Genomic DNA, 25,156 nt, shown 5'->3' on the forward strand with positions numbered 1-25,156 from the left:
GAGCAGACCAACTTTAAAATGACAAAAGTCCAAAAGTGTAGAACACAAGTTCTAGATCAGTAGAGAGCTAGCTGAGTTGGGCCATCTGCTGGCAAACATCTTCTGCATTACAAACTTCAGGGCTGTTTCTGCCAGTTGTAAAGATTATTTACATCCTCAAATCCTTTTCTTCTTCCATCTTTCACATATAGAAATGCTATACTTTGGGGGGTGCTCTGGAGTGGCAAACAAAATCACCTACCTCACAACCAACTTGTTCTACCTCATCACCACTTTCATCAAATGGGGATGTGGTGGAGTAATAAGCTAGAATGTTGCTGCTTTGCAACTTGCTGAGAGATTTTCTGCCTCAATTTGTATTATGCCATCACTGGGCGGGGGTCCCTCAGGAATTTTGGCTCCACAAATGAGGTTTTACAAAAGCATCACGGTAGCATAGTGGTTAGCACTGTAGCTTCACAGCACCAGGATCCCAGGTTAGATTGCCGGCTTGGGTCACTGTCTGTGTGGAGTCTGCACGTTCTCCCCACGGTTGCGTGTGTTTCTTCCGGGTGCTCCGGTTTCCTCCCACAATACCCGAACAGACCATAAGACCATAAGACATAGGAGCGGAAGTAAGGCCATTCGGCCCATCGAGTCCACTCCACCATTCAATCATGGTTGATTTCAACTCCATTTACCCGCTCTCTCCCCATAGCCCTTAATTCCTCGAGAAATCAAGAATTTATAAAACAGGCGTCGGAACTTGCCGACTAAGGGGTTTTCACAGTAACTTCATTGCAGTGTTAATGTAAGCCTACTTGTGACAATAAATATTATTATATACTAAATATTTGTAGCCTTTATATATACTACCAAGCCATCCACTTAAATGGCTGCATCCTTTAAAATTTGCTTATCGCTATTTTGAAATGTCTTTATCATGCTAATTTAAGGTTCCTTCCCATTCTTCTGACAAATCCACACCATCAAGCCCAATATGGGCAGGAATAGGAACATTTGATGTTAAATCTGGAGGGATCAGCCCAGTAAGGGTTGAGCAAGTGCTAATAACTCACTGAATTTCTATTGTCCAATTGAAGGCTTAAATAAAAAAAATCTAATTGCAAGTTGCTAAGCATAGTGATTGACAATCAATGCACTGCCCAAGCCATTATCCCATATTTTGACCCCAAAGGTCCCACTGTAGTAAGTTTTGCAGTTTCACTAGGTATCAAGTTAAATATTTTCTAATTGTGATATTTTAATGTTTTCTTAATACAATGCCATAGCTTTATTTTCGTGATATAACAAATTTATTGAAAACTTAAACACCACGATTTTAAAAATGATCAAGTACATAGAAGCACATTTCAAGCATAGTTTTATGACAGCCAGATTTACTGGTGTAATCAGAGGAACTTTTATCAACACAGATTCGCAAATCCTCTGTGCACACTGTAGCACCAGAGTACTTTCTGTCTTTGGGGACATATTACAACAGAATTAAACTCCCTTAGTTCTGGAAAGAAAAGTAAATGTTTAATTTTACAATCAAAGGTACAAGAACAACAATAATCCAAAATATGAAAGAGGCGTAATTGTCTTCCAATCTTTGTAATGATAAGGTTTCAAAGAAATTTAATAGGGAAAGTCATTTAACATCATTCAAACAATACAATTATTACACAAATCTCAAATAACTTGCACTTCTGTTGCAGACTGCAGATGCTCTTAAAATTATTCCATCTGTTAGAAGTAGACTTGTCTTAAGTACAGATAAAAATGCAACTACCAATTAGAGGGCTTTCATTTTTGAACTTGAGAGATAAGTCACTTGCCCATCTTTGGCAGTGTTACACTGTGTTCTGCCCCAGTGAGGAACATTTTGATTTTTTAAAATCAATAATTAGAGACAGACTCTAGCAGCAATGTTCCAAATAAACTAACTTTAACTTTGATCAAAATGAGTTATGTACATTTTAATGTTGCTTGATTCAATAAACAAGTGACGCTATTTAATGTGGCATGTTCTTCTGCAATACACCCAACTTGCTACACATTACTTGAATTAATACTAAATACAAGTACAATATGCACCATAATAAGAGTTCCTGCTTTCAGATAAGTCAGTGATAGGTTCAGCTTTTAAAAGGCACCACAATAGCTTTGCAGAGGAATTAATTAATCCCTATTTCAAGGTATTTATTGGGTTCAATCTAATATTTTCTCACGTCAGCATAAACTGATGCTTGGTTTGCTCACCACAATTGTACTGTGCTGGTAAGTATATCAATTGTAATTTAATATTTTGATACTGTACTAATGCTAATAGATTGAATCATGATTGGAGTATGCTCTAACAAATGGACAGCTGAGATGATATATGCTTTAGTCTGGAGTGACGGGGAATGGGAGCGTGAAGCTGAGAATATAAATTATCCTTTAAATTACCTGTAATGTTATTAATCATTCCCCTCAAATTAGCCCTCAAAATGCCAGCTTTAGTAATTATTAATATTTCTATTTCTTTTGGTTTCCTCCACCATTTTTTCTCTTTATTGCCTTCTGGTACACCTTCACTTTGAGCTTTGGTGACGTCAGATGGTTGTTCAGTTACATGAAGCATCATGAACTGAAGTGAATTGTGTACCTGTACTGCAGCAGGAGGTCAGTGAATAGCAATGCGAAACAGAAAGTCCTGGCCAATATACCTCTCTGCAACAACAGTTGTTAAGGATAGCTGTCGCATCATTAGCCTCAACCTAGCTAAAATAGCTGACTAAACACGGCCTGACTGAAGATTTAATCTGGGACTTCCTGGGATGTATAGCTTAATACTCGATGTATAGTCCGAGTAAAGCATTGGGAAAGTGACCTCTGGAATTACGTTGTGAATACCTAGTTCATAACTCATATGTTCTAGAATATAATTTTTTGTTTTAGGAATTAGAAATGTAACTGTAGAAAATGGGGTCTCCGGTTGAGTAACTGTTAAAAGCAATCTCGCAGTAAATGCAATTCAAAAGCTCGGAGTTTATTGCACTTAAAAGGTTTGGGCCATGGTTATTTAAGAGGTTAACAAGTAAGGACGTAAACAACAGGTGGTTTAATTAGATAAGGAACTGGAGACATGACGTTTGCAGTTATTTCAGTCAAGAATAAGTTATTCAGCTGCTTTTTTTTCAGAATTAAGAAACACTATGGTAGTTAATTTGTATTTCTACCTGGGGAAAAGCCTATGTCTCACTTTCATGGAATTCAGTTAGGGTATAGGCAGCAGGCAAGGCTGGTTAATGTGTGACAAGGCAGCTAAGATAATGACCAGGATTCTCTGCCCTGTCATGTTGGAAATGCGAATTACAATTGGGCGGAGAATCGGGCGTCCTTAGAAAATCAAAGTTTGCACTAAACCGAAAGCCATGCTCTGGGGCCAACCCCGGTGACAGAAACATGATTTGCGCCCTGCGCCAGCGGATTGCAAAACTGGCATTCATATGCGTTAACATATCATTGCCAGATTTGATTCAGTATGCCCTGGGCCTCCGTGATTCTCCGCCCCTCTCCGGCGGAAGTCACGCGAGCGTGGTTCACTACAATTATTTTAAAATGGGGAATGGGCACCATGGCTGTCAAGGGAGAGAGAAGGTAAGAAAAGTTTGTAAAATTGTTAAATACAATACACCCCCCCAGCGCTTGCTGGGGGGTGGCTGCCAGGGCGGGGGGTGGCTGCCAGGGCGGGGGGTGGCTGCCAGGGCGGGGGGGGGCGGTTGGGGGGGTGGGTGGGGGTGCAGTGGGAAGCGACTTACTGACAGCTCCGTGGATTCAGGGGGTCCCTATCAGGATTGGGGTGGCAGAGCACCGACCTCCATTGCCGCAATATTCATTTTAAACGCAAACATCTTGTTTTAAAAGAACCCATTTGGTACAAGTTACAGGCTGGTCACTCTGTTGACTGTGCACTGTATCCTGTAAATGGTCACAGAGCCTCTGGTTATTTGGAAGCCCATCCAGGCCATCCCTCTGGAAACCCTCAGACCCCAGCTGATCCATCAATGGGATGGGTGTGGTCAAGCTCAATCAGTTACACACCAGGTGCTGCCACTCCTCAGTCCACTCATCAGAAGCTCAGCCCCGCAGCAGGGGAAGCAGGGGAATAGCAGAGCTCACCCCAAACAAAGGACACATATAATGCCCCTCTCAGGAAGAGGACTGAACAGTTACACTATCAGCTAGCCCACTCCACAGGACCAGCCGCTGTCTCCAAGCCCTGTCTGCCCACTGCACCCCTGTTCCCATCTATCCTGCCCCTACCGGTCAGATTGCCCCAACCTGTGTGTCACACCCAAGACCCACATCACACTGCAGCTACGCTCCCAGCAGATGCCCACTTCCCTGCCTCACCCCCATCTGCAGGACCTGCCCAAACACAAGCCTCGAATCATGGAGGCGATTGGTAGCAAACCATGACCCTTTCCACCCCACAACCAGGTGCCACCCTGCTGGTGGGATAACACACGGCCCCAACCAGTGAGGACACCTATAGTGGATCCCACTTGGGAGACAGGACAGGGGTCACAGAGCCTATTGCTGATATGGGATGTGGCAACCACCGGTACCCCTGTTGACAGGGACGAGGGGCGGGGTGAGGATAGAGGCTCCCCGGTGACACTCACTGATGGGGACAGGAGTGCAGAGTGGTAGGCAACATAACCATCCTGCGGATGGCTGAGGGGTGGGGTAGGTTGGGTTGGGGGGGGGGGGGGGGCATATGAAGGGTGCAGCTGAAGTGCAACTCAGTGTCACTGTTTAGCCTGTTGGAATTGGATGGGCAAGGGAATACTCATCTTGCTGACATTTCTTTTCCACGCCTACTGAGAATGAATTTCGGACAGCCAGGAATGTTTGCTATCCACACGGTCGCAGCTGCCCTTATAGCCACATGGAGGCTGCAGGCACAAGTGCTGCTCATGGAGGACCCTGCACAACAGAATCTTGCCCCAGAAGAGCAGGGACCAGCCAGTGAAGCTGGAGTGCCGGCCATCCAACAGACCGAGGAAGAGATGCGAAGGAGGTGCTGCATCAGGTCTCATGTATACTGGCAGTACCTGTTCTTACGGCCAAGCGTGCCGCCAAAGACTCCGGCTAACCAGGGAGGCTGTGTAACATCTGCGCCGGATATTTGCACACCTGGAACTATGGGGTATGGAGGACACCCGCTCCCAGTGGCTATCAAGGTGATGGTTACCCTGAACTTTTTTTCATTGGGTCTTTCCAGACAACCTGTCTGGAATATCTCAGACATCAGCACACAGGTGCATTCGCGCCGTTATGGATGTCCTACATTCCCAGGCAGTGCACTACATAAACTTCAGTCCGGGCAAAGCCCACCAGGATGCCCGGGTAATGGAATTTGCTGCCTTCACTGGAATGCCCCTGGTCCAGAGGGTGATAGATGGGACACATGACCCTTAACAGTACCGGCTCATGGGATGGGGTGTACCCTTGATCAATTTGAAGGACTTCCACTCCCTTAATGTGCTGTTGGTGTGTGACCACCAGCTGCATATCATGCATGTAATATATTAATAATATTAATATTAATCTTTATTGTCACAAGTAGGCTTACATTAACACTGCAATGAAGTTACTGTGAAAAGCCCCTTGTCGCCACATTCCCGGCACCTGTTCGGGAACAGAATGTCCAATTCACCGAACAAGCATGTCTTTCAGGACTTGTGGGAGGAAACTGGAGCACCTGGAGGAAACCCACGCGGACACTGGGTGAACGTACAGACTCCACACAGTGACCCAAGCCGGGAATCAAACCTGGGACCCTGGCGCTGTGAAGCAACAGTGCTAACCACATGTCTGTACCTGATACCCATGCAGTGCACACAATGCCTACATCCTGGTGTACTCATCGGTTCCCAGCATCTTCGACGTGCTCCCTCGGATGAGGAGTTGGTTCTTGGGCAACAAGAATGATCCACTAAGGTCTTGGCTAATGATGCCTGTCCGGAGGCCACAGACTGAGGCGGAGAACGATGCCCATGCAACGGTATCCGGAGTGGTTCAGATGCCTAGACCCCTCTGGGGGCTCTCTAATCTAACTCTAGGAAGGTCTCGCACATTGTGGTGACTGCTGTGTCCTGCACAATATCGCCCTGCTGGAGGAAGAGGAAGAGGAAGAATGCCAGGCTTCATCCAATGAGAAGGATGGCCAGGAGAACTAGAGCATGGGACCCGAGCAGGCACAGGAGGCCACCCTATGTGGGTACCAGGGCCGCCACAGATGGGACAACCTCATCACCTCCAGGTTCACAGACTAGGGGGCCTGTCCACCGGGAACTCAGCCACCCTGACCACCCCTCCATATTCCCCCATAGCCGCACACATTCTCCCCTGTTCCTCCTCTTTTCACTCAGCCCCCCCAGCCCAGCTTCCACCACCCCCCCCCCCCCCCCCTCCGAGGGCCCTATCAGCACTACAGGGTGTGGGCCCAGGGTTTGCAGTCTCAGTGAGTCTTGTCCATGGGATGGATGATGACTCACTGTGAGATGAGCTCTGGTGCTCCTCATCATGTGTCAAAGTCTGACTCCTGCCTTCAGGATCACATTCCAACACCTGCCTGGGTCATCCTTGCATGTGTGCTGGCCAGTTCATCACACAGTCCCATATATCCAGTGGGGGTTGGTTGGGAGGGTGGGGGGGGGGGATGTTGCAGTCACGGGGATAGTGAACTGTGATGGGTCACTCACTGGGTAAGCTGTCCGACAAAGCGCCCTCACACTCCTGGCCCCGTTCCCTGCTGCCTCTGAGGGTGACCCCAGGTGGAACGTCAGATTGTCCTGGGGGCCTTGCCCAGTGCCATCGACCAACACCCGCACCACCAACCTCCCACACCCTCACGCGGCTCACCCTTCCCCTCATACCCTTTGGACAGAGGATTGAGGCAGGTCGTTATTTTGGTGCAAATGTGTTTTATTGCGTCTATGTACATTATTGTGCCCTGATTCCTAACTTCTCTAACCTATGTGCTGCACCCGTGTCAACTTAACTGGTGTCTAACTTTCATATCTTACGTGCTCTACGTGCTTCCCCAGAGAGCACATCAGGCGTGGAGGCTACCCGTTGTGTTTCCTGCGCTGTCACCTGAGTTACCCTTGGAGGCGGCCCAGCTGACTTTCTGTGGTCCATGACGGAGGTCTTCGAGACCCTGGTTAAGACAAGAGTGGATCTCCAGGACTGGCAGTGCCAGGTAACAGCGGAGTGGCCGGAGATCACTCCAGCCGTACCTCCATCCCACGGGGTAGCCTGGAAGCCGTCGAGCATCCTGAGGGCGAAGGCAGTGATGGGGCTCCAGCCGGTGCCTCCCGCAGGGGAGGTGCTAGAACACCCCAGCGCACCTCGTCTATATTAAAGTATAATATAGATGCAAGTTTTTATTTTTGTATGCCAATGTAATCTGCTACTTAATGGGGAATACCTCAGTACCATCACCTGTATCAAAATGTTTGAGGGCCAACAACAGCATACATCATATGTATCACACTCCAAGTGAATACGCGAAATATGATCTTTGATCTTATGGAAAGGTTACAGTGAGGGGGACATCATGTCACACACATTCTGATCACAGCTCCATATTTAACCACTGTGCATGATAATTGGCAAGGTCATCATTACTGGAACCAGCCTTACAAATCAGAGGACGTAGTACAAAACTTTTAACTACTCTTAGCACAGTGGGCTAAACAGCTGGCTTGTAATGCAGAATAAGGTAGCAGGGCAGGTTCAATTCTCGTACCGGCCTCCCCGAACAGGCGCTGGAATGTGGCGACTAGGGGTTTTTCACAGTAACTCCATTGATGTCTACTTGTGACGATAAGCGATTATTATTATTATGTCCCTCAGTGAGTGCAACATATCCCTCTGTGACTGGCCCAGGTCAGCCAGCGCCTAGCCAATGTTCTTGACACACTCAGCCAATACCTTTGTGACTGGGCCAAGCTCTGGAGCGCTGCAGAAATGTCCCTGTGGGCCTGGTACATGGCTGCCTGTGACTGGGCTCTCTTGTCCTGAGGCTCAACCATCGACCGCACAGTGTGCCCAGAGCCTTGGACGTCTTAACAATTGGCTGTGACATTCTCACCCAAGGCTTCCGCCCGTTCAGTGTTGGCCTGGGTATCACGCATTGTCGGCACAATATTTTACACCTGAAGGCGGTCGGACTCCTCAAACTGCACTTGCAGGCACTGGAAGTTTGCTGGCACCTCTTCCTGTAGACCCTGGCTCTGCATCTCCTCCAGTGATGGGATTAATCTATCCAGAAGCGCGGCACTTGTCTGGACTAATTCTTGGGACCGGGCAGCCCTCCAGCTGCCCGCTCTCTCGGAAGTTCCTACCTCCACCTGATGTGCCACAGCATGTGTGACGTGTGCATCAGAAAGTGCACCAGGAGCCCCTTCACTAAAAGACCCACCAAGTTGAGAGTCTCGGCAATGGAGAGGATGCAGGTGGCAGCAGTGAAGAAATGTGCCGACCCCGGACTAGTGCTCGAGGGTGTGCTGAGGTCCTGGCTGGGGGCGAGGTACCCTGGACGAGCAACCTCATCTGAAGGCAATCCTGCAAGACAAAAACAAGGCACATGAGGAGATCTCAGGAAGGAGTGGTGTGGGGGAGAGGGATGACTCACTTACTATTGGGACATCATTATGCATTAGGGCTGACCTGGTTGACCTATGCCGACCTCCGCCTGGGAGATAGCCCTCTCCTCCAACTCCCCAACTAACTCCAATGCCTTCTGCTCAGGATCCATATGTCCAGCAGTTCCCCTCAAGCTCCCTTCTGTTATGGGCAATCTTCTCCTGGGGGACAGATAATGAACATTATGAGACACTTGTGACACAAGGAGTCTGTAGCTGGTGGCATGTGTGTGCAAGGCACCTGGCCAAAGAGGACAATACAGGTGCTTGGGTTTGGTGCAGCGTGGGATATAAGGAGGATCCCAGCAGATGGATTTTGATTGGGCTCTAGGGGAGTGGGGGGCTGTGAGGAGTAAGGATGGGCGTGATGCCAGGTGCACAGAGGTGGTGACTCACCCGAGCTGACCTAAGGAGGTCATTCATCTTTTTGCGGCACTGCATACCATGAGGTCCATGGCGCTCGCCACTTCTGCCACCTCCACCCAGGACCGGTTGACATTGGCAGACGCTATCCTCCTGCCCACTCTCGGGAAGAGGGTGTCCTGCCTCTTTTCCACTGCATTGAACGTTCTCCCTAGATCCGCATTGGTGGGGGGAGGGTTGATGGGGGCAGTGGGGAGCAGCTCATTCTGGGGCGTCTTCTTGGCTGGAATGAGAGTATGTGGAGAGTAGAGTGCTTATTTTTTTTGAAAAATATTTTATTGAGGCATTTATATATATTTACGCACCAAACACAACCATACGGAGTAGAGTGCTTATAAGCAGCTCCAGTTTGTCAGGCTCGATGTGCCAATTCAAGCCCCAACGAATCCAACGCCGGTGCTGTTGAGAATTTCCCTAATTTCACGTGAGCAGAGCCCTGGGCCATTAGCATGTCATGAATTGTTCTGGAACTGCCGCCCTCCAACGGGAATGGGAACATCAGGCAATTCAGCCCCAACATCAACACCTGTCTTTTAATTGGAGAATTTGTATCTTATGTAGTTTGTAACTTTGTGGAAGTTGACGGATGATCCAGACCTACACCTTAAGTAGAATAAATACTAGATTCGTCGTCCATGACACAGCCTGTGATTGGGAGTTGGTATTCAGTATAAGACAAAATTGAAAAGGGGAGAAATGACTGAAGAATTTGAAAGGCTGGAAACCAAAGAAACCCGCAGTAATCGATGAAAGGCAGTTAACCTTGTTGTAGTTGGAGTACTGAAAGTAAACAGCCGTCCTTGACTGAATTTTACCTGGTCCCGGTGCGTCACTACCACGTGAGTAACCTGGAATATTTTGATCAAGATGGGGGGAACCTCTTTTGTGGTCCCCTTGGAGCTGGCCCTTCCCCCAAAATCATTCCCCTCCTTCAAACTTCCTCTCTCTATTTGTGAACCCACCCCCTTTGCTACCAATCATCCCCTCGTCCCCTCTCACCATAACCCCCAAACCCAGATTTACCTATCAATCCAGGCTCCTCAGCATTTGGGGCTGTTGGTAGTCCAAGCAGTGGTTACCGGTGTCCCTGCTGGGGCTATATGGTAACCGGACAATTGACTGGCAGGATGACGGGCCAGCAGATGTCCGGATGGATGGGAATTCGTGGAAGGCAGGTGGCAACAAACAAATAATGCAGTGTTGCTCTGGGGGAAGGAAAGAGGTGGCCAGGGGAGGAAGATTTGAATGCAGACCACAAAACCCACCAGCATACGGCAAACACAACAAAATTAATTTGTTGTTTGGATCTGATGAGTTGGCAGAAAGTCAGGTCAATGGGCAGCAGGGTGGCAAGTTTGCTGCAACGGCAGTGAGTTGAATGGGTGGTTGGCTTACTGATGGATGAAAGAGTTGTGATGATCAGTGACCATTTGGAAAGGCTGGAGGTGGTTTGAGAAGATGTGCACAGCGGGCAAAGTGGGTTGAAATCCAGGAGAAACACAAGTGCCAAAAAAGTACTGATATTATTAATAAAATTATTTTAAACTTTAAGATGTGTCTTTTCTCACCCATTCCAACATGGCTGTGATTAAAATAACAGTGACTACAAAAAGGCTGCTTCACAGCGTCAGATCATGAAACTGCATGGAACTGAACTGGATTGTTTGGTGTTAATTCTCAATTTGTAACATGGGAGCTGTTATTTTAGTAATTAACATTGTGTGAAAGTTAACATAATCCTTTCTCACGACCACATAGAGGTGCGTGTCAATGTTGAAACTTTCATGATGGGTCCCCTTACTGAGATCGTGTCACGTGACTTTTCAATGCATCGTGAAGCAGAATATTCCTTCCATTCAGAATTATCAGGAAATATTCTGTTTCGAGCACAGTTTTGAAATCAAGTTGAAGATTTATGCTGGCAGGAAGGAAAATATTAAATAAGGCCCATTGTGTTGTGTTTGACTAACAAGGAGGTTATTCTCGGCTACAAAGGTAGAAATGGTCTCCTTCCCAATGTAATACTGAAATACAGGCAGCCCTCTATATTCCGAGTTAGTTCAACCAAGTCAAATAAAAATACTACTATTTTGCTTTTCTACTATAATTGTTTCTTCCAAAACAACAATAATATGAATATGGCAAAACATTGGCTGCCACCATCATACAGTAGTACAATCATAAGAAGAGGTATTCAGAGAGAAGTACATATGTAAAATGTTGGTAACACAAATTGTCTTGTTTTCTTATATCCGCGTACCACATCAATAAAAGAGGAAAATCAGTAAAGGTTCAGTATGACTGCCAGCCCAACCTCTCCCAGACCAGTAATAACACTTTCCTATTAGCATTCAGAAAGTGGTAAAAAATTAAATACAATAGTTAGCAAAATACTAAATACCTGACAGTACGAGAAATCAACCACCACTTGCCAAATGGATAAAGAAAGTCACCAGACATAACATCACCATTCTCAGTTAACAACCACAGGAAATCACAGTCATTTTTTTTTACATCACAGAAGGTGGAATTAATTTTAGACTGGCCCTTTAATAAACCCATCATTGAAACTGTTAAAGTGTATACATGGCCTCTCCCGGGAGATTACATGGCTTCTGGGTACAGTGAGGAATGTGTATATGGTAATACTACAAGGTATTACAGTTGTGTGGGACAAACTGGATGGACCACTTAGTCTTTTCCTGTCCAACATCGATTGTATATGTTCAATTCTTGTGGAGAGAAAGATTGGCATATATGAACATGTAAGAGACACATTTGATAGTTTGTATTGCTGATTTGATTGTTTTTTTTTTGCTTCTAAGATTGTCATTGAAATAAGCCCCATTTTGTAGTGGAGTGTGATTATCATATCATTAACTGTTCCATTTTAATTAAGATATCTAACACTATTCACCAGAACAAAAACCGCTGCAGAAAGGTACACAAGGCCAAATTAACACCTTCTGCTAATTTGTTAATTGTATGAAACGCTGGTCCACATTCTGCCCTTTGGACACATTACAGGTTAGCCTTTTACCCAGTTTACCAAGCATATTTAAGGCAGGAATTAGACTGACTCGTGTTGTAAATTGGGAATTTTAGTGAATTTGTGCGATTGTAACCATCTTGTTTACAATAAATCAGAAACTGCCTGTCAAAGTGAATTAAAATGCAGCTGAGTTAGGAAACATCCTTGTTTAAAGGTTAGAACAATAGGTTACTTGTGTTGGTGTTTTAGTCAGATTAATACAGGGGTCCTTAGGTTGTTTTCAGTGCAATGTGCCCAAGGATCAGGAACCATACTCGGTATTCCAGTGAGTTCCAAGTGTCAGCTAAGAGGCACAGCGTGAAGTGAAAGCCAGTCACTTTCCTGAAGGGTTGCAAAAATTAGATGGGAGTATTTATGGACCACTCTTGGCAAAAAAGCCACCAATCCTGCCACGCGGCTGTCGAACAAGCAAGGCCCTGGAGGGACATGTACTCGGTGGGGGGATTTGAAAGCTGGACAAAGTATTGGCATACAAATACCAAATGAGTAACTTACAGTGAAAGTATTTGATGTAACATTTGTCCTTTACAAAACAAATGAACAGATAGCTTATAGTGTGGGATTTGATAAAATATAAGACTCGCTTTAAATTTGGTGAAATTTGGTTTTGCAAAGATTTTACCAGGCTGTTTCAAAGAATGTGTTTAACCCTCAAGCACTTGATAAGCTGCACCTTGAGTGTTTCTCACTTGAATAAAGCTGACAATAGATACATGGAAAAAAAACTTAATGGGAGATATTTATCCACAAAGTCAAGACTGGATGTCGGCAATGTTCAACAGTTCTTACAAAAAAGCCCTATCTACTCAGGAAATTAATTACTGAAAATTGTAAATGAATTGTTGGATTACCACATATTGTGGGCTCAAGTAGAAATGACTGTGGTCTCAATGAGCAATACCTTCAACCAATAGAATTGGGAAACGTTTCCCAATATTGTTAAGGTAGAAGAATGAAGTTTTGGAAATGCCATTGGTGTGGGGGATTAGACCATAAGACATAGGAGCAGAATTAGGTCATTCAGCCCATCGAGTCTGCTCCACCATTCAATCATGGCTGATGTGTTTCTCATCCCATTCTCCTGCCGTCTCCCCATAACCCCAATCCCCTTATTAATCAAAATTGTGGGGGGAGGGCCAGCCGATCTGAGCAAGATGTCGGACTGCCTCAGCTTGAGGGAGAGGTCAAAGAGACAGGAATGTAGAGATACTGACTAGAACTGAAGAGATGGTCTCAGCTTTGCCGACATTTAATTGAAGTCATTGCTCATTCAGGTCTTGAGATCATACAGGAATTTTGAATTTGACTGAAACTAATGTGTCAGTGGAAGAGGTGGCATGTTAGAGCTGGATGTCATCAGCTTCTAGCGAACCTAATGTCATACATCCAGGTAATGTTGCCAAAGGCAGAATATAAATGATAAAGGTGGGGAGCAAGGGCATGGTGAGAGGGCTGCAGGCGTGAAACTCTGGCATATGGCAGAGATGACAGTGGAGAGGGGAAGAAGTTGTTGCCAACAATATATTGGACGCTATTTTCTCTAATATTGGCAAAGGCCGATGTTGGGTGGAAAAAGCAGCGTTAAGTCGCCAACTGATGGCAACTTTTACCGCCTATAGAACGGGACTTAGGAAAAGCTCAGCGATTCAATTATCTGGGCGCCAAGTAAATATTTAGTCAATATTGTTATAGTGAAAGTCTTAAACCTTGAAAACCTGTCAGTTGGTTTCCGGGAATTCAATTTTTTTTTAATGATCAGTCTGTATGGGGATCGTAACTACACCAAATCGGATATGGGTCTCAGTTTTTTAAAAAAGTAAAATGCCCCAGCATGGTGCCCAGGGCAGCAGAACTCCTTACTTAATTTGCTACCCACTTGTTACAATACCCATTCTGAGAAATTGGATGAAGAAGGTGTCCATTTTAATCCAAATTGGGAGGTGGATGATGTACTAAATGTAGGAAATTGCAATAAGTTAGGGTTAAATCAGAGAGCAGTGACGGCAATGTTGATAGAACAAAGAGCAACTGTCAATCACTTCAGTTACATGGGCAGATTGAAGAAGCTGGCTTGTCCGCTTTAGAGACAGTTGAGAGGATGTTGAAGATGTGTTTTAAAATCTTGACTGGTCAGGACAGATTAGATAGGGAGAATCTGTCCTGTTGACGGAATGTTCAGGAACCAGAGGACATGATTTAAGGTGAATGGCACAAGAACCAAAGGTGGTCATCGTTTTTACACAGCAAGTGGTTAGAATCCGGAATGCACTATCTGACAGTGTGGTGGGGATAAGTTCAATTGTGACATTCAAAGGGAAATTGAATAATTTTCTGAAGAGAAAGGTTTCGCGGGGTCATGGGGGGGAAAAGGCGGTGGAGTGGGACTGGCAGAGCAGCACTTACAGAGAGCTGGCAAGGACATGACAGGCTGAATGGCCTCCTCTGCTGTAAATCATTCTATGACCCGATTAATTCTTTGAGAGAAAGCGGAACTGGCATGCAGAAAGAGGATTGTTCCCTCGAAAAGGATTTTTAAAAACTCACTGGCCACAATGGCAAATAAAATCCCACTGGATTCGGCTGGTAAAATGATAGCAAAATATATTCTAGGTTTGCCGTGTATAAGTAGAATCCAGTATGTGGTTTGCAGTTTCTTTGCTATCCAATTTCTCAAAACAGGTATTTGAACAAGTAATCACCTCACTGACTCAACAACAGCCGATACTGTTATATACAAGGAGGCTCGTAAGTGACAGCATATTATTAACAAGTTGTAAACTGACACCCACCACAAGACCAATAGAAATATTTATCTGCCAAATTTGTTTCGGTGAGCACTGGATTGGGTCAATTATCTCCTTTCTTTATGTAATAAAATAAGAGCTGGTAAAATAAAAATGCAAAAATGAAATGCAGTGAGGGTTAATTTGGTGTAGTCTAAAATGCAGATGGGAAGCACAAAGCACCACAGACTGGTCAATAAATTAGGCTCTTGGAGCAATCAGAAGGTATCTGATAAATGAGCTTGCTAGCTTTTTAAGAACTAGATAGGTCCATTTTCAGCCATTGATAGAATGGAAATGCAACTTCAAGCCAGAAAAGTTCCAAAGAAACAAACAAGAAAACAAACTAATAGCGATGTGGGCAGCTAATGTACAACTAAGGAAGTAACTTAGTAACCGGTACTGACACCAATGATGAGGATTTGCAGCAGCTCTAAAAATTTAGGAGGCGCGAGTGTGAAATGCAAACCAATGCACGTTCCTCAGCTACATGTCCAAATCTAAGAGCATATCTTGCACCAAGACAAAATACTGTGGATGCTAGAAATTTGTACTATGAACAGAGAATGATGGAAATACTAAGCAGAGCAAGCAGCATCTGTGAAGAGAAACAGTGGGTGGGGTTGTCCGGCCCTTCCCGCTGGCGGGTTCCTGCCAAAGGTGCCACCACCGACCCACCCTCCCACGCAGCAAGTTCCCCGCTGGCAGGGTGGGCAAACACGCAAAACACTGTAGATTTCAGTGGGACCAGGAGATCCCTCCAGCTGCCAAAGGTGAGCCACCTCCACCACCCAAAAGCACACCGTGGGGGGAGTGGGTGTCTCTCGCAAGAGTTTGCTACACTCAAAATGCCTTGCCAGATTTAACGGAGTCTCATGAGACATTGCAATCTGGATCTCGCCCTCACTGGGCTTGATCCAGATCAGCATATTTAAATGATCCATTAAGCTCATTTAAATATACATTTGTGGGATTCGCCCAGCGCCCGGGACCTAATAGCCATGCCTGTGAGACCTCGCCAGGGTGGTATTTAGTATTAGCTTCCACTAATGTGGACTAGTCATAATGGCACTTGTGCGGGGGGGGGGGGGGGGGGGGGGGGGGGGGGGAGGAGAGAGATCTCCCAGGCCATTAGAGACCCCTGGGTGGTTGGATCAGTGCAGACTGGCACCCTGGACTCACTCTGGCACCAGAGCACCTTGGCGCTGCTCGCGGGCACCCTGGCTGTGCCACCTGAGCACTTTGGAAGTGCCAGCCTGGCACTGCCAGGGTGCCTGGGTAGCACTGCCAGGCTGGCAAGGGCATTGCCAGGATTACAGGGTGGCAGTGCCTCATGGAGCGTGGGTGTTGCACTGCCAGGGTTTCAGTGCTGGTTGGAGAGGGGGTATTCCCAGGGGGGGGGTGGACGATCAAAGCCAACAAAATGGTGCCCCAATCTGCGAGCAGCCTTTCAGCTTGCCAGCAGGAAATTACTCTAAATGCGGCCTCAACAGAGAGAACAACCCAAGCCCAAAAATAACCAGCAAAGTGATGTTAAATAGTGAGATTTTTCTCGGTTCTGGAGCCACTGAGATGCAACCCGCTAAACGCACCCAAAACCGGACATATATTTTTCCAGTTATATCGCGCCCTACGTCATTTACCTGAAATGTCAACTCTGTTTCTCTCTCCACAGCTACTGCCTGGCCTGCAGACTATTTCCACCATTTTCTTCCTATACCTCCAGCTATGATAGGAAGCATTTGTTAAGAGAGAATTTGGACCCTTGAGGGATCTCCTTAGAAATCAGATGTTCTGTATTTTACAAATGGCAAGCAGAATTAGATAGCACATTACACTATGAAGATAATAGTCATTTCTGCATACTGAGTTTGCCAGAAGACCAGTAAAAAAAAATACAATTATTTCATGGAAAGTATCAAACCTGAAGAAGCAGCATGTATGATTAGCTCCTTTAATTTTGGCATGACTTGCAATAAATGGTTTTGAGAAGTAATTTACTCATATTCTTCAAAATTGAACAATATAATTAATTTGCTAGCCATGGCCTAAGACATAGGCTTTTAACATTGAACACTCTTCATTTGTACATTAATTAGCCATTAATTAGGTTTCTCTGAACTGAATTTAGCAAGCCTCCATTCTTGAATTTGTGGATAAGCATTCTTTAAATATTTTCTGGGGAGCAGAATTTTGAGACTGGAGGATGGAAGCGAGTATGGTAGGTTTCTTGTCAAGGGATTTAAGGAGCTAAGGGGTAATACTGGACCAGGGAGATGGGCTGAGTGCTTCAGTAAATATAGGAGCGAGAAGCAAAATTGGGCGATCAAGAGCTCAGAGGGAGGGGATCTTGAGCTTTGTGGGATGGCTGGGCTTGAGGCAGGATGGTGGTGAAAATGGATAGTAAGGTTAGGAAAAAGGTGGATAGCAGAATGGGAAACAGGAAGTTTGGTGGACTGTGAGATTTGAGGAGCAGTGGCTGCAAGATGAATGGCCTCAACGTTAGATGCAAACAAAGCCTTAGTTCCTCAAAAGTTTAGACTGAGCAATTAACTACAAAATTGCCCCTTAGTGTCCAAAGATGTGCAGGTTAAGTGGTGTTAAAGGGATAGGGTGGGGGATTGAGCCTAGGTGGGGTGCTCTTTCAGAGGGTCGGCGCACCCTCAATGGGCCAAAGGGCCTCCATCACTGTAGGGATTCCTTTTTTAATATATATTCTTTCATGGGATAAGGTCGTCCTGGCTGGGCCAGTATTTATTGCACATCCCTAATTGCCCTCAACTGAGTGGAGTGCATTTAAAAGTCAACTACATTGCTATGGATCTGGAGTCACATGTAGGCCAAATCAGATAAGGACAGCAGATTTCTTTCCCTAAAGGGTATCAGTGGTTTCATGAACATCATTAGGCTTTTAATTCCAGATTTCTGTTCAATTCAAATATCACCATCTGCTATGGTGGGATTCGAACCTGAGCCCCAGGACATTATAACATTATAAAATTATAACAAGTAATTAGTTATTAAGATAAACCGAAATTGGGGCTTTCTTCAAAAAAGAAAGTAAAGAAGACATCCAATGAAGATGTTCAAGTTGAGAGGAGTTGCTGGAGTAAACAGAGCAAAACTGTTCAGTAAATATGCAGGGCACAAATTTAATTTTAATTACTAAATAGAACTGAGAGAGATATTAGAATAATTTGATCAGGTAGAGGGTAGTTAAGACATGGGAAACATTGGCAGAAGTAATGGTTTTTAAAAGGTCAGTAGGTAAATATTTGAAACAGGGAAATTGTTGAATGGCCATGCAAAAGTAACTAAATAGTTCCTTCAGAGAACCAGCACGGGTGATATTTGGCTCCCTCGTTTCTTTCTGAGCGATAAAACTCCATGATTCTGTGGTTTGTGTTTGATATTTTATAACGATGACCAGGGTCTGGATCAAATTGGTATGGTAATGCTGACACTCCACTATATTGAATTAATTACCCAAACAAAAAGATTGTTCCTAAATTCTAGAATATCATTAACCCTGGCATAAATTGTGGCCGCTTGTCAAGCCACGATATTAATACTGTATGCTGTACATGTAAACCAATCTGACAAATCTCCCAGAGACTCATAATACTTCAAAATATGGAACTGTGGCAGTCAGCTCCAAGTGTTTTGTAATCCATTTTATTGAGTGTTGTTGAGCTCCCATGTTGAACAAACCATGTCCCCAGCATTCTGAAAACCTTGGCATCTCTCATTTGTCAAGCAGTACGAATTTGGAGGCAGAAACTGCCTTTAATCCTTTTTAGTTTTACACCACAAGAGCATCTCTGGCTGGAAACTGATTCTGTAAGGCAAAAACATATTCATCAAAGACATTCAACAATAACATCCTTCAATGTATTTGCCACGAGATATGGCGAATTAGATATTGAACATTTAAAAATAATTGATTTGACATTTCTATTGCAATTAAACAACATGAGCAAAATTTTGAATCAATATACTGAACATTCATTTTGAACGACAGTGCAGAAAAATAAAACGTTTTGTAGGGTTAAATATGATGGCAAGCAAGAGAAGTCAAATCTGTTTGAACGTGGCTTGTTTAATTGTGAACACGCTTTGATGCACTGCATAGACTGCGGAACACACTGTAACATGCAAAAGTTTACGGTACTGTGGAATTCATAGCAGCATGGGCAGGATGGGCCGAATGGCCTCCTTCTGTGCTGTAATAATTCTATGATTCTACATGGACCGTTGGTTGTGGTTGATGAATATTTCCCAGACTGCCTGCAGCTAGGAAAAAAGGCCATGGTAACAATTACCAATCATTCATATTTGCTGCAGCAATCTTTGAAAACGTAGGTTCTCTGCTCATCTGGGGGCAGCTGTGCTATTTTCTGTCTAATACTTCTGCAACACTTCTGCAGTCAGGCCTAGCCTTTATTAGATACAGATCAAAATGTATATCAGGCTGATTTATCAGCCTAAATAAATTTCATTTTGTTCTTCAATTAATCAGAGTTCATAACAGCGTTTATAAATTCACCGTATTAGAAACAAAGAGATAATTTTTCACTTTGGTAAATATTGTCCGGTGTAATGAGTAATTATATTACTACAGAGACAATTTATTTGTTTAAACTCAAGAAAACAATTACAACACAGTTACAGAGTGCAATTTACTGGCCTTGTCATGCCTGGCTGGGAAATCGCACGAGAGGCCTCATAGAACTTACAGTGCAGAAGGAGGGCCATTCGGCCCATCGAGTCTGCACCGACTCACTTAAGCCCGCACTTCCACCCTATCCCCGTAACCCAATAACCCCTCCTAAACTTTTTGGTCACTCAGGCCAATTTATCATGGCCAATCCACCTAACTTGCACGTCTTTGGACTGTGCGAGGAAACCGGAGCACCCAGAGAAAACCCACACAGACACGGGGAGAATATGCAGACTCCGCACAGACAGTGACCCAGCGGGGAATTGAACCTGGGACCCTGGCGCTGTGAAACGACAGTGCTATCCACATGTGCTACCGTGCTGCCCAAATCTTCTGGCGAGATTCACCAGCCTCATACGTCTTGTGAGAGGTAACGAGATCTCACTAGGTGCCGTGATCTGGATCCGCCCATTGAGGCCGGAACCTAGATTTTCATATCTCATTTGAATATGTCTACGCCGGATCTACCCAGTGCCTGGGATCAAGTGGTTGTCACACATGTGCACCAGGCGTACCGGCACTCCGGGGCGGGGGGTGACCCATTCATGGTCGGGCTCTGGGAAGGGTGGTATCCCTGATGCCACCCGGGCACCTTGGCACTGTAGCATGAGCACCCTGGGAGTGCCACCTGAGTACCCTGTCAGTGCCACCTGGGTGCCACCCTGTGCCAAGGTGCCCAGATTGCACTGCCAGGGCACTAGGCTGACAGTGCCCAGGTGACAACATGTCCGCACCGGGGATTAGGCCCCGGGATGCCCTGCCCTTATGCAGTGGGGTATGGGGCTGGATGAACTCCTTATTGGCGAGTTGGGGTATTGGGGGGTGGGTCCGGAGGTCGCAATGGGAGGTGATCTCGAGATCAGGGTGCCGAATAAAAATGGTGCCCCGAACTCGTTCTGCACAGGCGAATGGAGCTCATTAGTGCAAGGCCAGAAATGAAACAGAGTCCCGTTTAATAGCGGGGTAGCTCTCGCCGCTGCCATCACCGGGGAACACCCGGCTAAACGCGCTTGACACGGGACTCTGTTTCATTTTCATTAAATCACGCCCACAATGTCAAACATTAAAATATATCGCTGCCTAATTCTCACTATTTCTAAAACGACAGAGGCCAGTTTACATTGTCGGTGGAGGTGGAAAGCTGGTGGTGCTGAACTGTCTGCTTTTTATACATGCTGCGGGATTATCCTTTCCATCAACGTTAGCACCTGAAGGGGAGAATCATTCCCTCTGTGTTTTAATGTGATGTCCTTTTTAGTGCAAAAGTGATGAAAAGCATAAGTGAAATATTTCTGTCAAACACCCGCCTTCTAATCACGTCCACATGTTCTGGACGTGTCCAGTATTGAGGGGGTTCTGGCAAGGGTTCATGGATGTTATGTCCAAGGTTCTGGGTGTGAGGGTGGCTTCGAGTCCAGAGGTGGCGATATTTGGTGTGTTGGAAAACTCGGGAGCCATTCATTGATTTCTTCAAGGAGGATTGAGGGTTCAGCAAAGGGAGGGGGTGGATAAGGGGAGTTAAATTGGGATGGGGTTATGTGGCTGGGTCGGCTCAAGAGGGTTGGGGTGGTTTGTTGCATTGATGTGATGTTCTCCTGATGCTCTTTGGTTGTCCTTTTGATATTTTGTAGATTTTTATTTTTGTTGAATACCTTGAATAGAAATATTGTTCAAAAAACATCCGCCTTCTTATATTAGAAAATTATATTCTTATATTTTTACAAGAAAGTGAAGAAAAATTAGGAAATGTTTCCTTCACCATTCCGGTAACATTGATTGTAGGAAGTTTCCCACTGCACCCTGAAATGATTCCATTGCAACAAGATTTTAAATCAGCCTGAGAGCTGTTTGAGCCACCCAATCCTAGGAATTAGCAATGCCAGGAGCTACAGGCTGGGAGAGGTGTGTCCTCATAAGGGATGTTAATGGATAAAGGTACAATGTTCTGCATTAGCATCTGCAAGATGCCTGACCATGGGATGCTTGGCCATGGATGACAGTCGTGATTCTGTTTTCCAAAGCTGACGACCACACAAGACACAACCCTGGAATGAACTCAGTTTGAATCAAACCAATACATTTCTGTTCAAAGACAGTAAGAAAATAAATACAATTCATTACTAAAAAGATAACTGAACTCACAGCTTTCTTCTGTCTTGTTTGTTCTTTCCTCTCATGCGAGCACTCCGTTTTCTGGTAGTAGACCCGTCCTGCCATTTCTTCCGGCCTAAGCCTCTGCAAGTGCATTTCACTGTATGGAGGCAGTGTCTCTTCCTCTTCTGTCCTGTAGCCTGGAGGTTTCCCATAGTAATGGTCATTCCCTCGCTTGATGCTGGTTTTGGAAGGGGTTTCAGTGCTGTAGCTTTCATTGTAAGATTTGCATTTGGCTTTTCTCTCCAGAATACTGGTCATGAAAGCATCATCATAGGTTCTGCCACCATCATTTGTGCACCTCAAGGGATATTCTTCCTGCCTATCTCTCTTTCTTTGACTATTGTAAATCTGTCCCTGGTCAGTATCGTACAGTTCATTCCTGCTTCGGCTTCTTTTGTTGTAATAATCATCCAAAGAGCTGTCTTGATAGTGGTATCGGTCTCTGAGTGCTCTGTAATATTCCCCTCTGTCAGAACCCTTTCTCTCCCACCGTTCTGGCTCCAGCGAATTACCTCTCCTCCCTTTGTAACGGTATGATTCAGCAAATTGTTCAAGTTCATCCAGTGACCTTGTTTGATCTTTGTCGTGGAAATCAATTCTTTGTCTTTCACAAGATCGAGATCTAGACCGTGACCTAGTGAATAATAAACGTGAATAACTTAGTGGTTTTCTGCTGAAATTCAAACCAAGCTAAAACCTGCTTTATGATATACCTGTTTCTGTTAAAGTTCATTCACTTCTGTGGAATATATACATAGCAAAAAAACTTCTTCTGACTTGTAAAACTTACTAAACAATAGAGTATTCATGTTAGTTCACACCTCAGTTCTGTTTTAGTTCCAGAATGTCAGAAGTCAAATTTGAAAGTTACGAAAACAAATTAAATACTTTTAGTTTTCTGACCAGAATCAACTAAAAAATTGCAATATTGGTGTAGAGGACAAACTCATGGAATGCATTCAAGATAGCTTTCTAGATCAGTATGTCAAGGAGCAAACTAAGGGACAGGCTAATTTGGACCCAGTATTGTGAAATGAGACAGTGTTAGTTTAAAAAAATATATTTTCATTATTCTCCTTTTTCACATTTATCATATTTACAACAACAAATAATTAACAATAACAACAAATACAATGGCAATCCCCTAGCCAACAATCCCCTCATCACACCCACCCTCAAACAGCTCCCAACAATTCGAATACAAAACACCAATGAAAAAGAATCATTAATTTATACATTTCAACCCCCTCCCCCCTTAATGTTCAATATCATCCAATTCATGAAAATTCATGTTGAACCCATGAGTTGTAGAACCCTTCCATACTCCCCCTCAACTTGAACTTTACTTTCTCGAAATCCAACAGGTCCCCCGCCAAGCCGAGGCACAGGGCGGGAAGCCGACCTCCACCCCAACAGAATCCGCCTTTGGGCAATCAGCGAGGCAAAGGCTAAGACATCTGCCTCCGCACCCACTTCAAACCCCAGCCGATCCAACATCCCAAATATGGTTTCCTCAGAAAGTCGGCTCATCCTCACCCTTGTGAGGTGCACCCCATACACCGCCTTCAACTGTATCAGTCCCTACCTCGCACATGAAGTTGACGCATTCACCCTCCGTAGCACCTCACACCACAACCCCTCCTCCATGCCCTCCCCCAACACTTCCTTCCACTTTGCCTTAATTCCATCCATGATACCTTATCTCCTCCCAGAGTAACTCCATAAATCACCGACACCACCCCTTTCTCCAATACCACTGCCGTCAATATCTCTTCCAACAGTGTGGGGGTTGGTGCAATTGGAAAGCTCTCTACCTTCTTCCTGGCAAAATTTCAGATCTGCATATACCTAAACATCTCCCCCTGCCTCAACCCACTCCGCCACCCCCCAGCTCCTAGCTCCTCCAACTTCCCAACCGGCCTCCCAGAAACAAATCATTTAATACCCTAACTCCCCTCTCCTCCCATCTGCAAAAATTCCCATCCCACCTCCCTGGTTCAAATCTATGATCCCCTCGAATTGGCATTTCCCTTGACACCGCCCACAACCTAAAGTGCTGCCACAACTGCCTCCAGATCTTGAGTGTTGCCACTACCATTGGACTCCATGAGTATTTCCCTGGGGCCATCAGGAGCGGTGCTGAGGCCAACACCCTCAACTCCGACCCCCTGCATAGACTCTCCTCCATTATCACCCACTGGGAGACCCTCTCTCGCCCAGCCCCGCACGTCCTCAGCATTCGCCGCCCAGTAATAATACAATAAATTTGGGAGATCCAACCCCACTGACTGCCGCCCTCTCTGAAACAGCACCTTCTTAATCCTAGACACTTTACCCCCCCCCCCCCCCAAAAAAATAAATGTGGTGATCATCTTTTTTACTTCCTCAAAAAACGCCTTTGATAAAAAAATCGACAGGCACTGAAAAATGAACAAAAACTGCGGCAATACATTCATCTTAATTGCCTGCACCCGACCTGCCTAGAGGAAGACAATCCCATCTTGCCAAATCCGCATTCACCCTCCCCACCAAACTAGTCCTCCCCCCAATATTGTGCCACCTACACCCACAGGTATCTAAAGTGGGTTACCGCCCTACGGAATGGCAGCCCCCCCACCCCTGCTCCCACCCCCGGCTAGGACACCACAAAATATTTGCTTTTGTTCAAATTTAGTTTAAACCCCAAGAAAGACCCAAACACCCAAAGCAGCTCCAATATATCACCTAGCGACGCACTTGGTTCCAACACATACAAGAGCAGGTCGTCTGCGTACAAAGATACCCTATGCTCCACCCCCCCTCCCATACTAGCCCCTCCACACCCCCAAACTTGTCAACGCGATGGCCAAAGGCTCAATCCCAAGCGCAAACAACATGGGGACATAGGACACCCCTATCTGTCAAGCAAAATACCAGAATTCATATTATTCGTGCGGACACTCGCCCTTGGATTGGATTGGATTGGATTTGTTTATTGTCACGTGTACCGAGGTACAGTGAAAAGTATTTTTCTGCAAGCAGCTCAACAGATCATTCAGTACATGGAAGAAAAGGGAATTAAACAAAATTCAAGAAAATACATGAGAATACATAATAGGGCAACACAAGATATACAATGTAACTACATAAGCACTGGCATCGGTTGAAGCATACAGGGTGTAGTGTTAATGAGGTCAGTCAATAAGAGGGTCATTTAGGAGTCTGGTGACAGTGGGGAAGAAGCTGTTTTTGAGTCTGTTCGTGCGTGTTCTCAGACTTCTGAATCTCCTGTCCGATGGAAGGAGTTGGAAAAGTGAGTAAGCCGGGTGGGAGGGATCCTTGATTATGCTGCCCGCTT

At 45.2% G+C, this 25,156-nt stretch overlaps 1 protein-coding gene across 2 annotated transcripts in view; it reads right to left on the reverse strand.

The window, feature by feature from the left end:
* Window positions 1-17,954: 17,954 nt before the first annotated feature.
* Window positions 17,955-25,156, reverse strand: part of LOC119968908 (immunoglobulin-like domain-containing receptor 2) — a 170,927-nt gene continuing 163,725 nt past the window's right edge. For both annotated transcript variants that reach the window (XM_038801888.1, XM_038801887.1), the window contains 2 exons: window positions 21,808-22,453; window positions 17,955-18,783 (listed from right to left, as the gene is read on the reverse strand). In XM_038801888.1, the coding sequence (XP_038657816.1) occupies window positions 18,748-18,783; window positions 21,808-22,453 (682 nt within the window). In that variant the 3' untranslated portion in view covers window positions 17,955-18,747. The remainder of the gene's footprint in view (window positions 18,784-21,807; window positions 22,454-25,156) is intronic.

Source organism: Scyliorhinus canicula, chromosome 7 (assembly GCF_902713615.1).
Source record: "Scyliorhinus canicula chromosome 7, sScyCan1.1, whole genome shotgun sequence".
Lineage (NCBI taxonomy): Eukaryota > Metazoa > Chordata > Chondrichthyes > Carcharhiniformes > Scyliorhinidae > Scyliorhinus > Scyliorhinus canicula.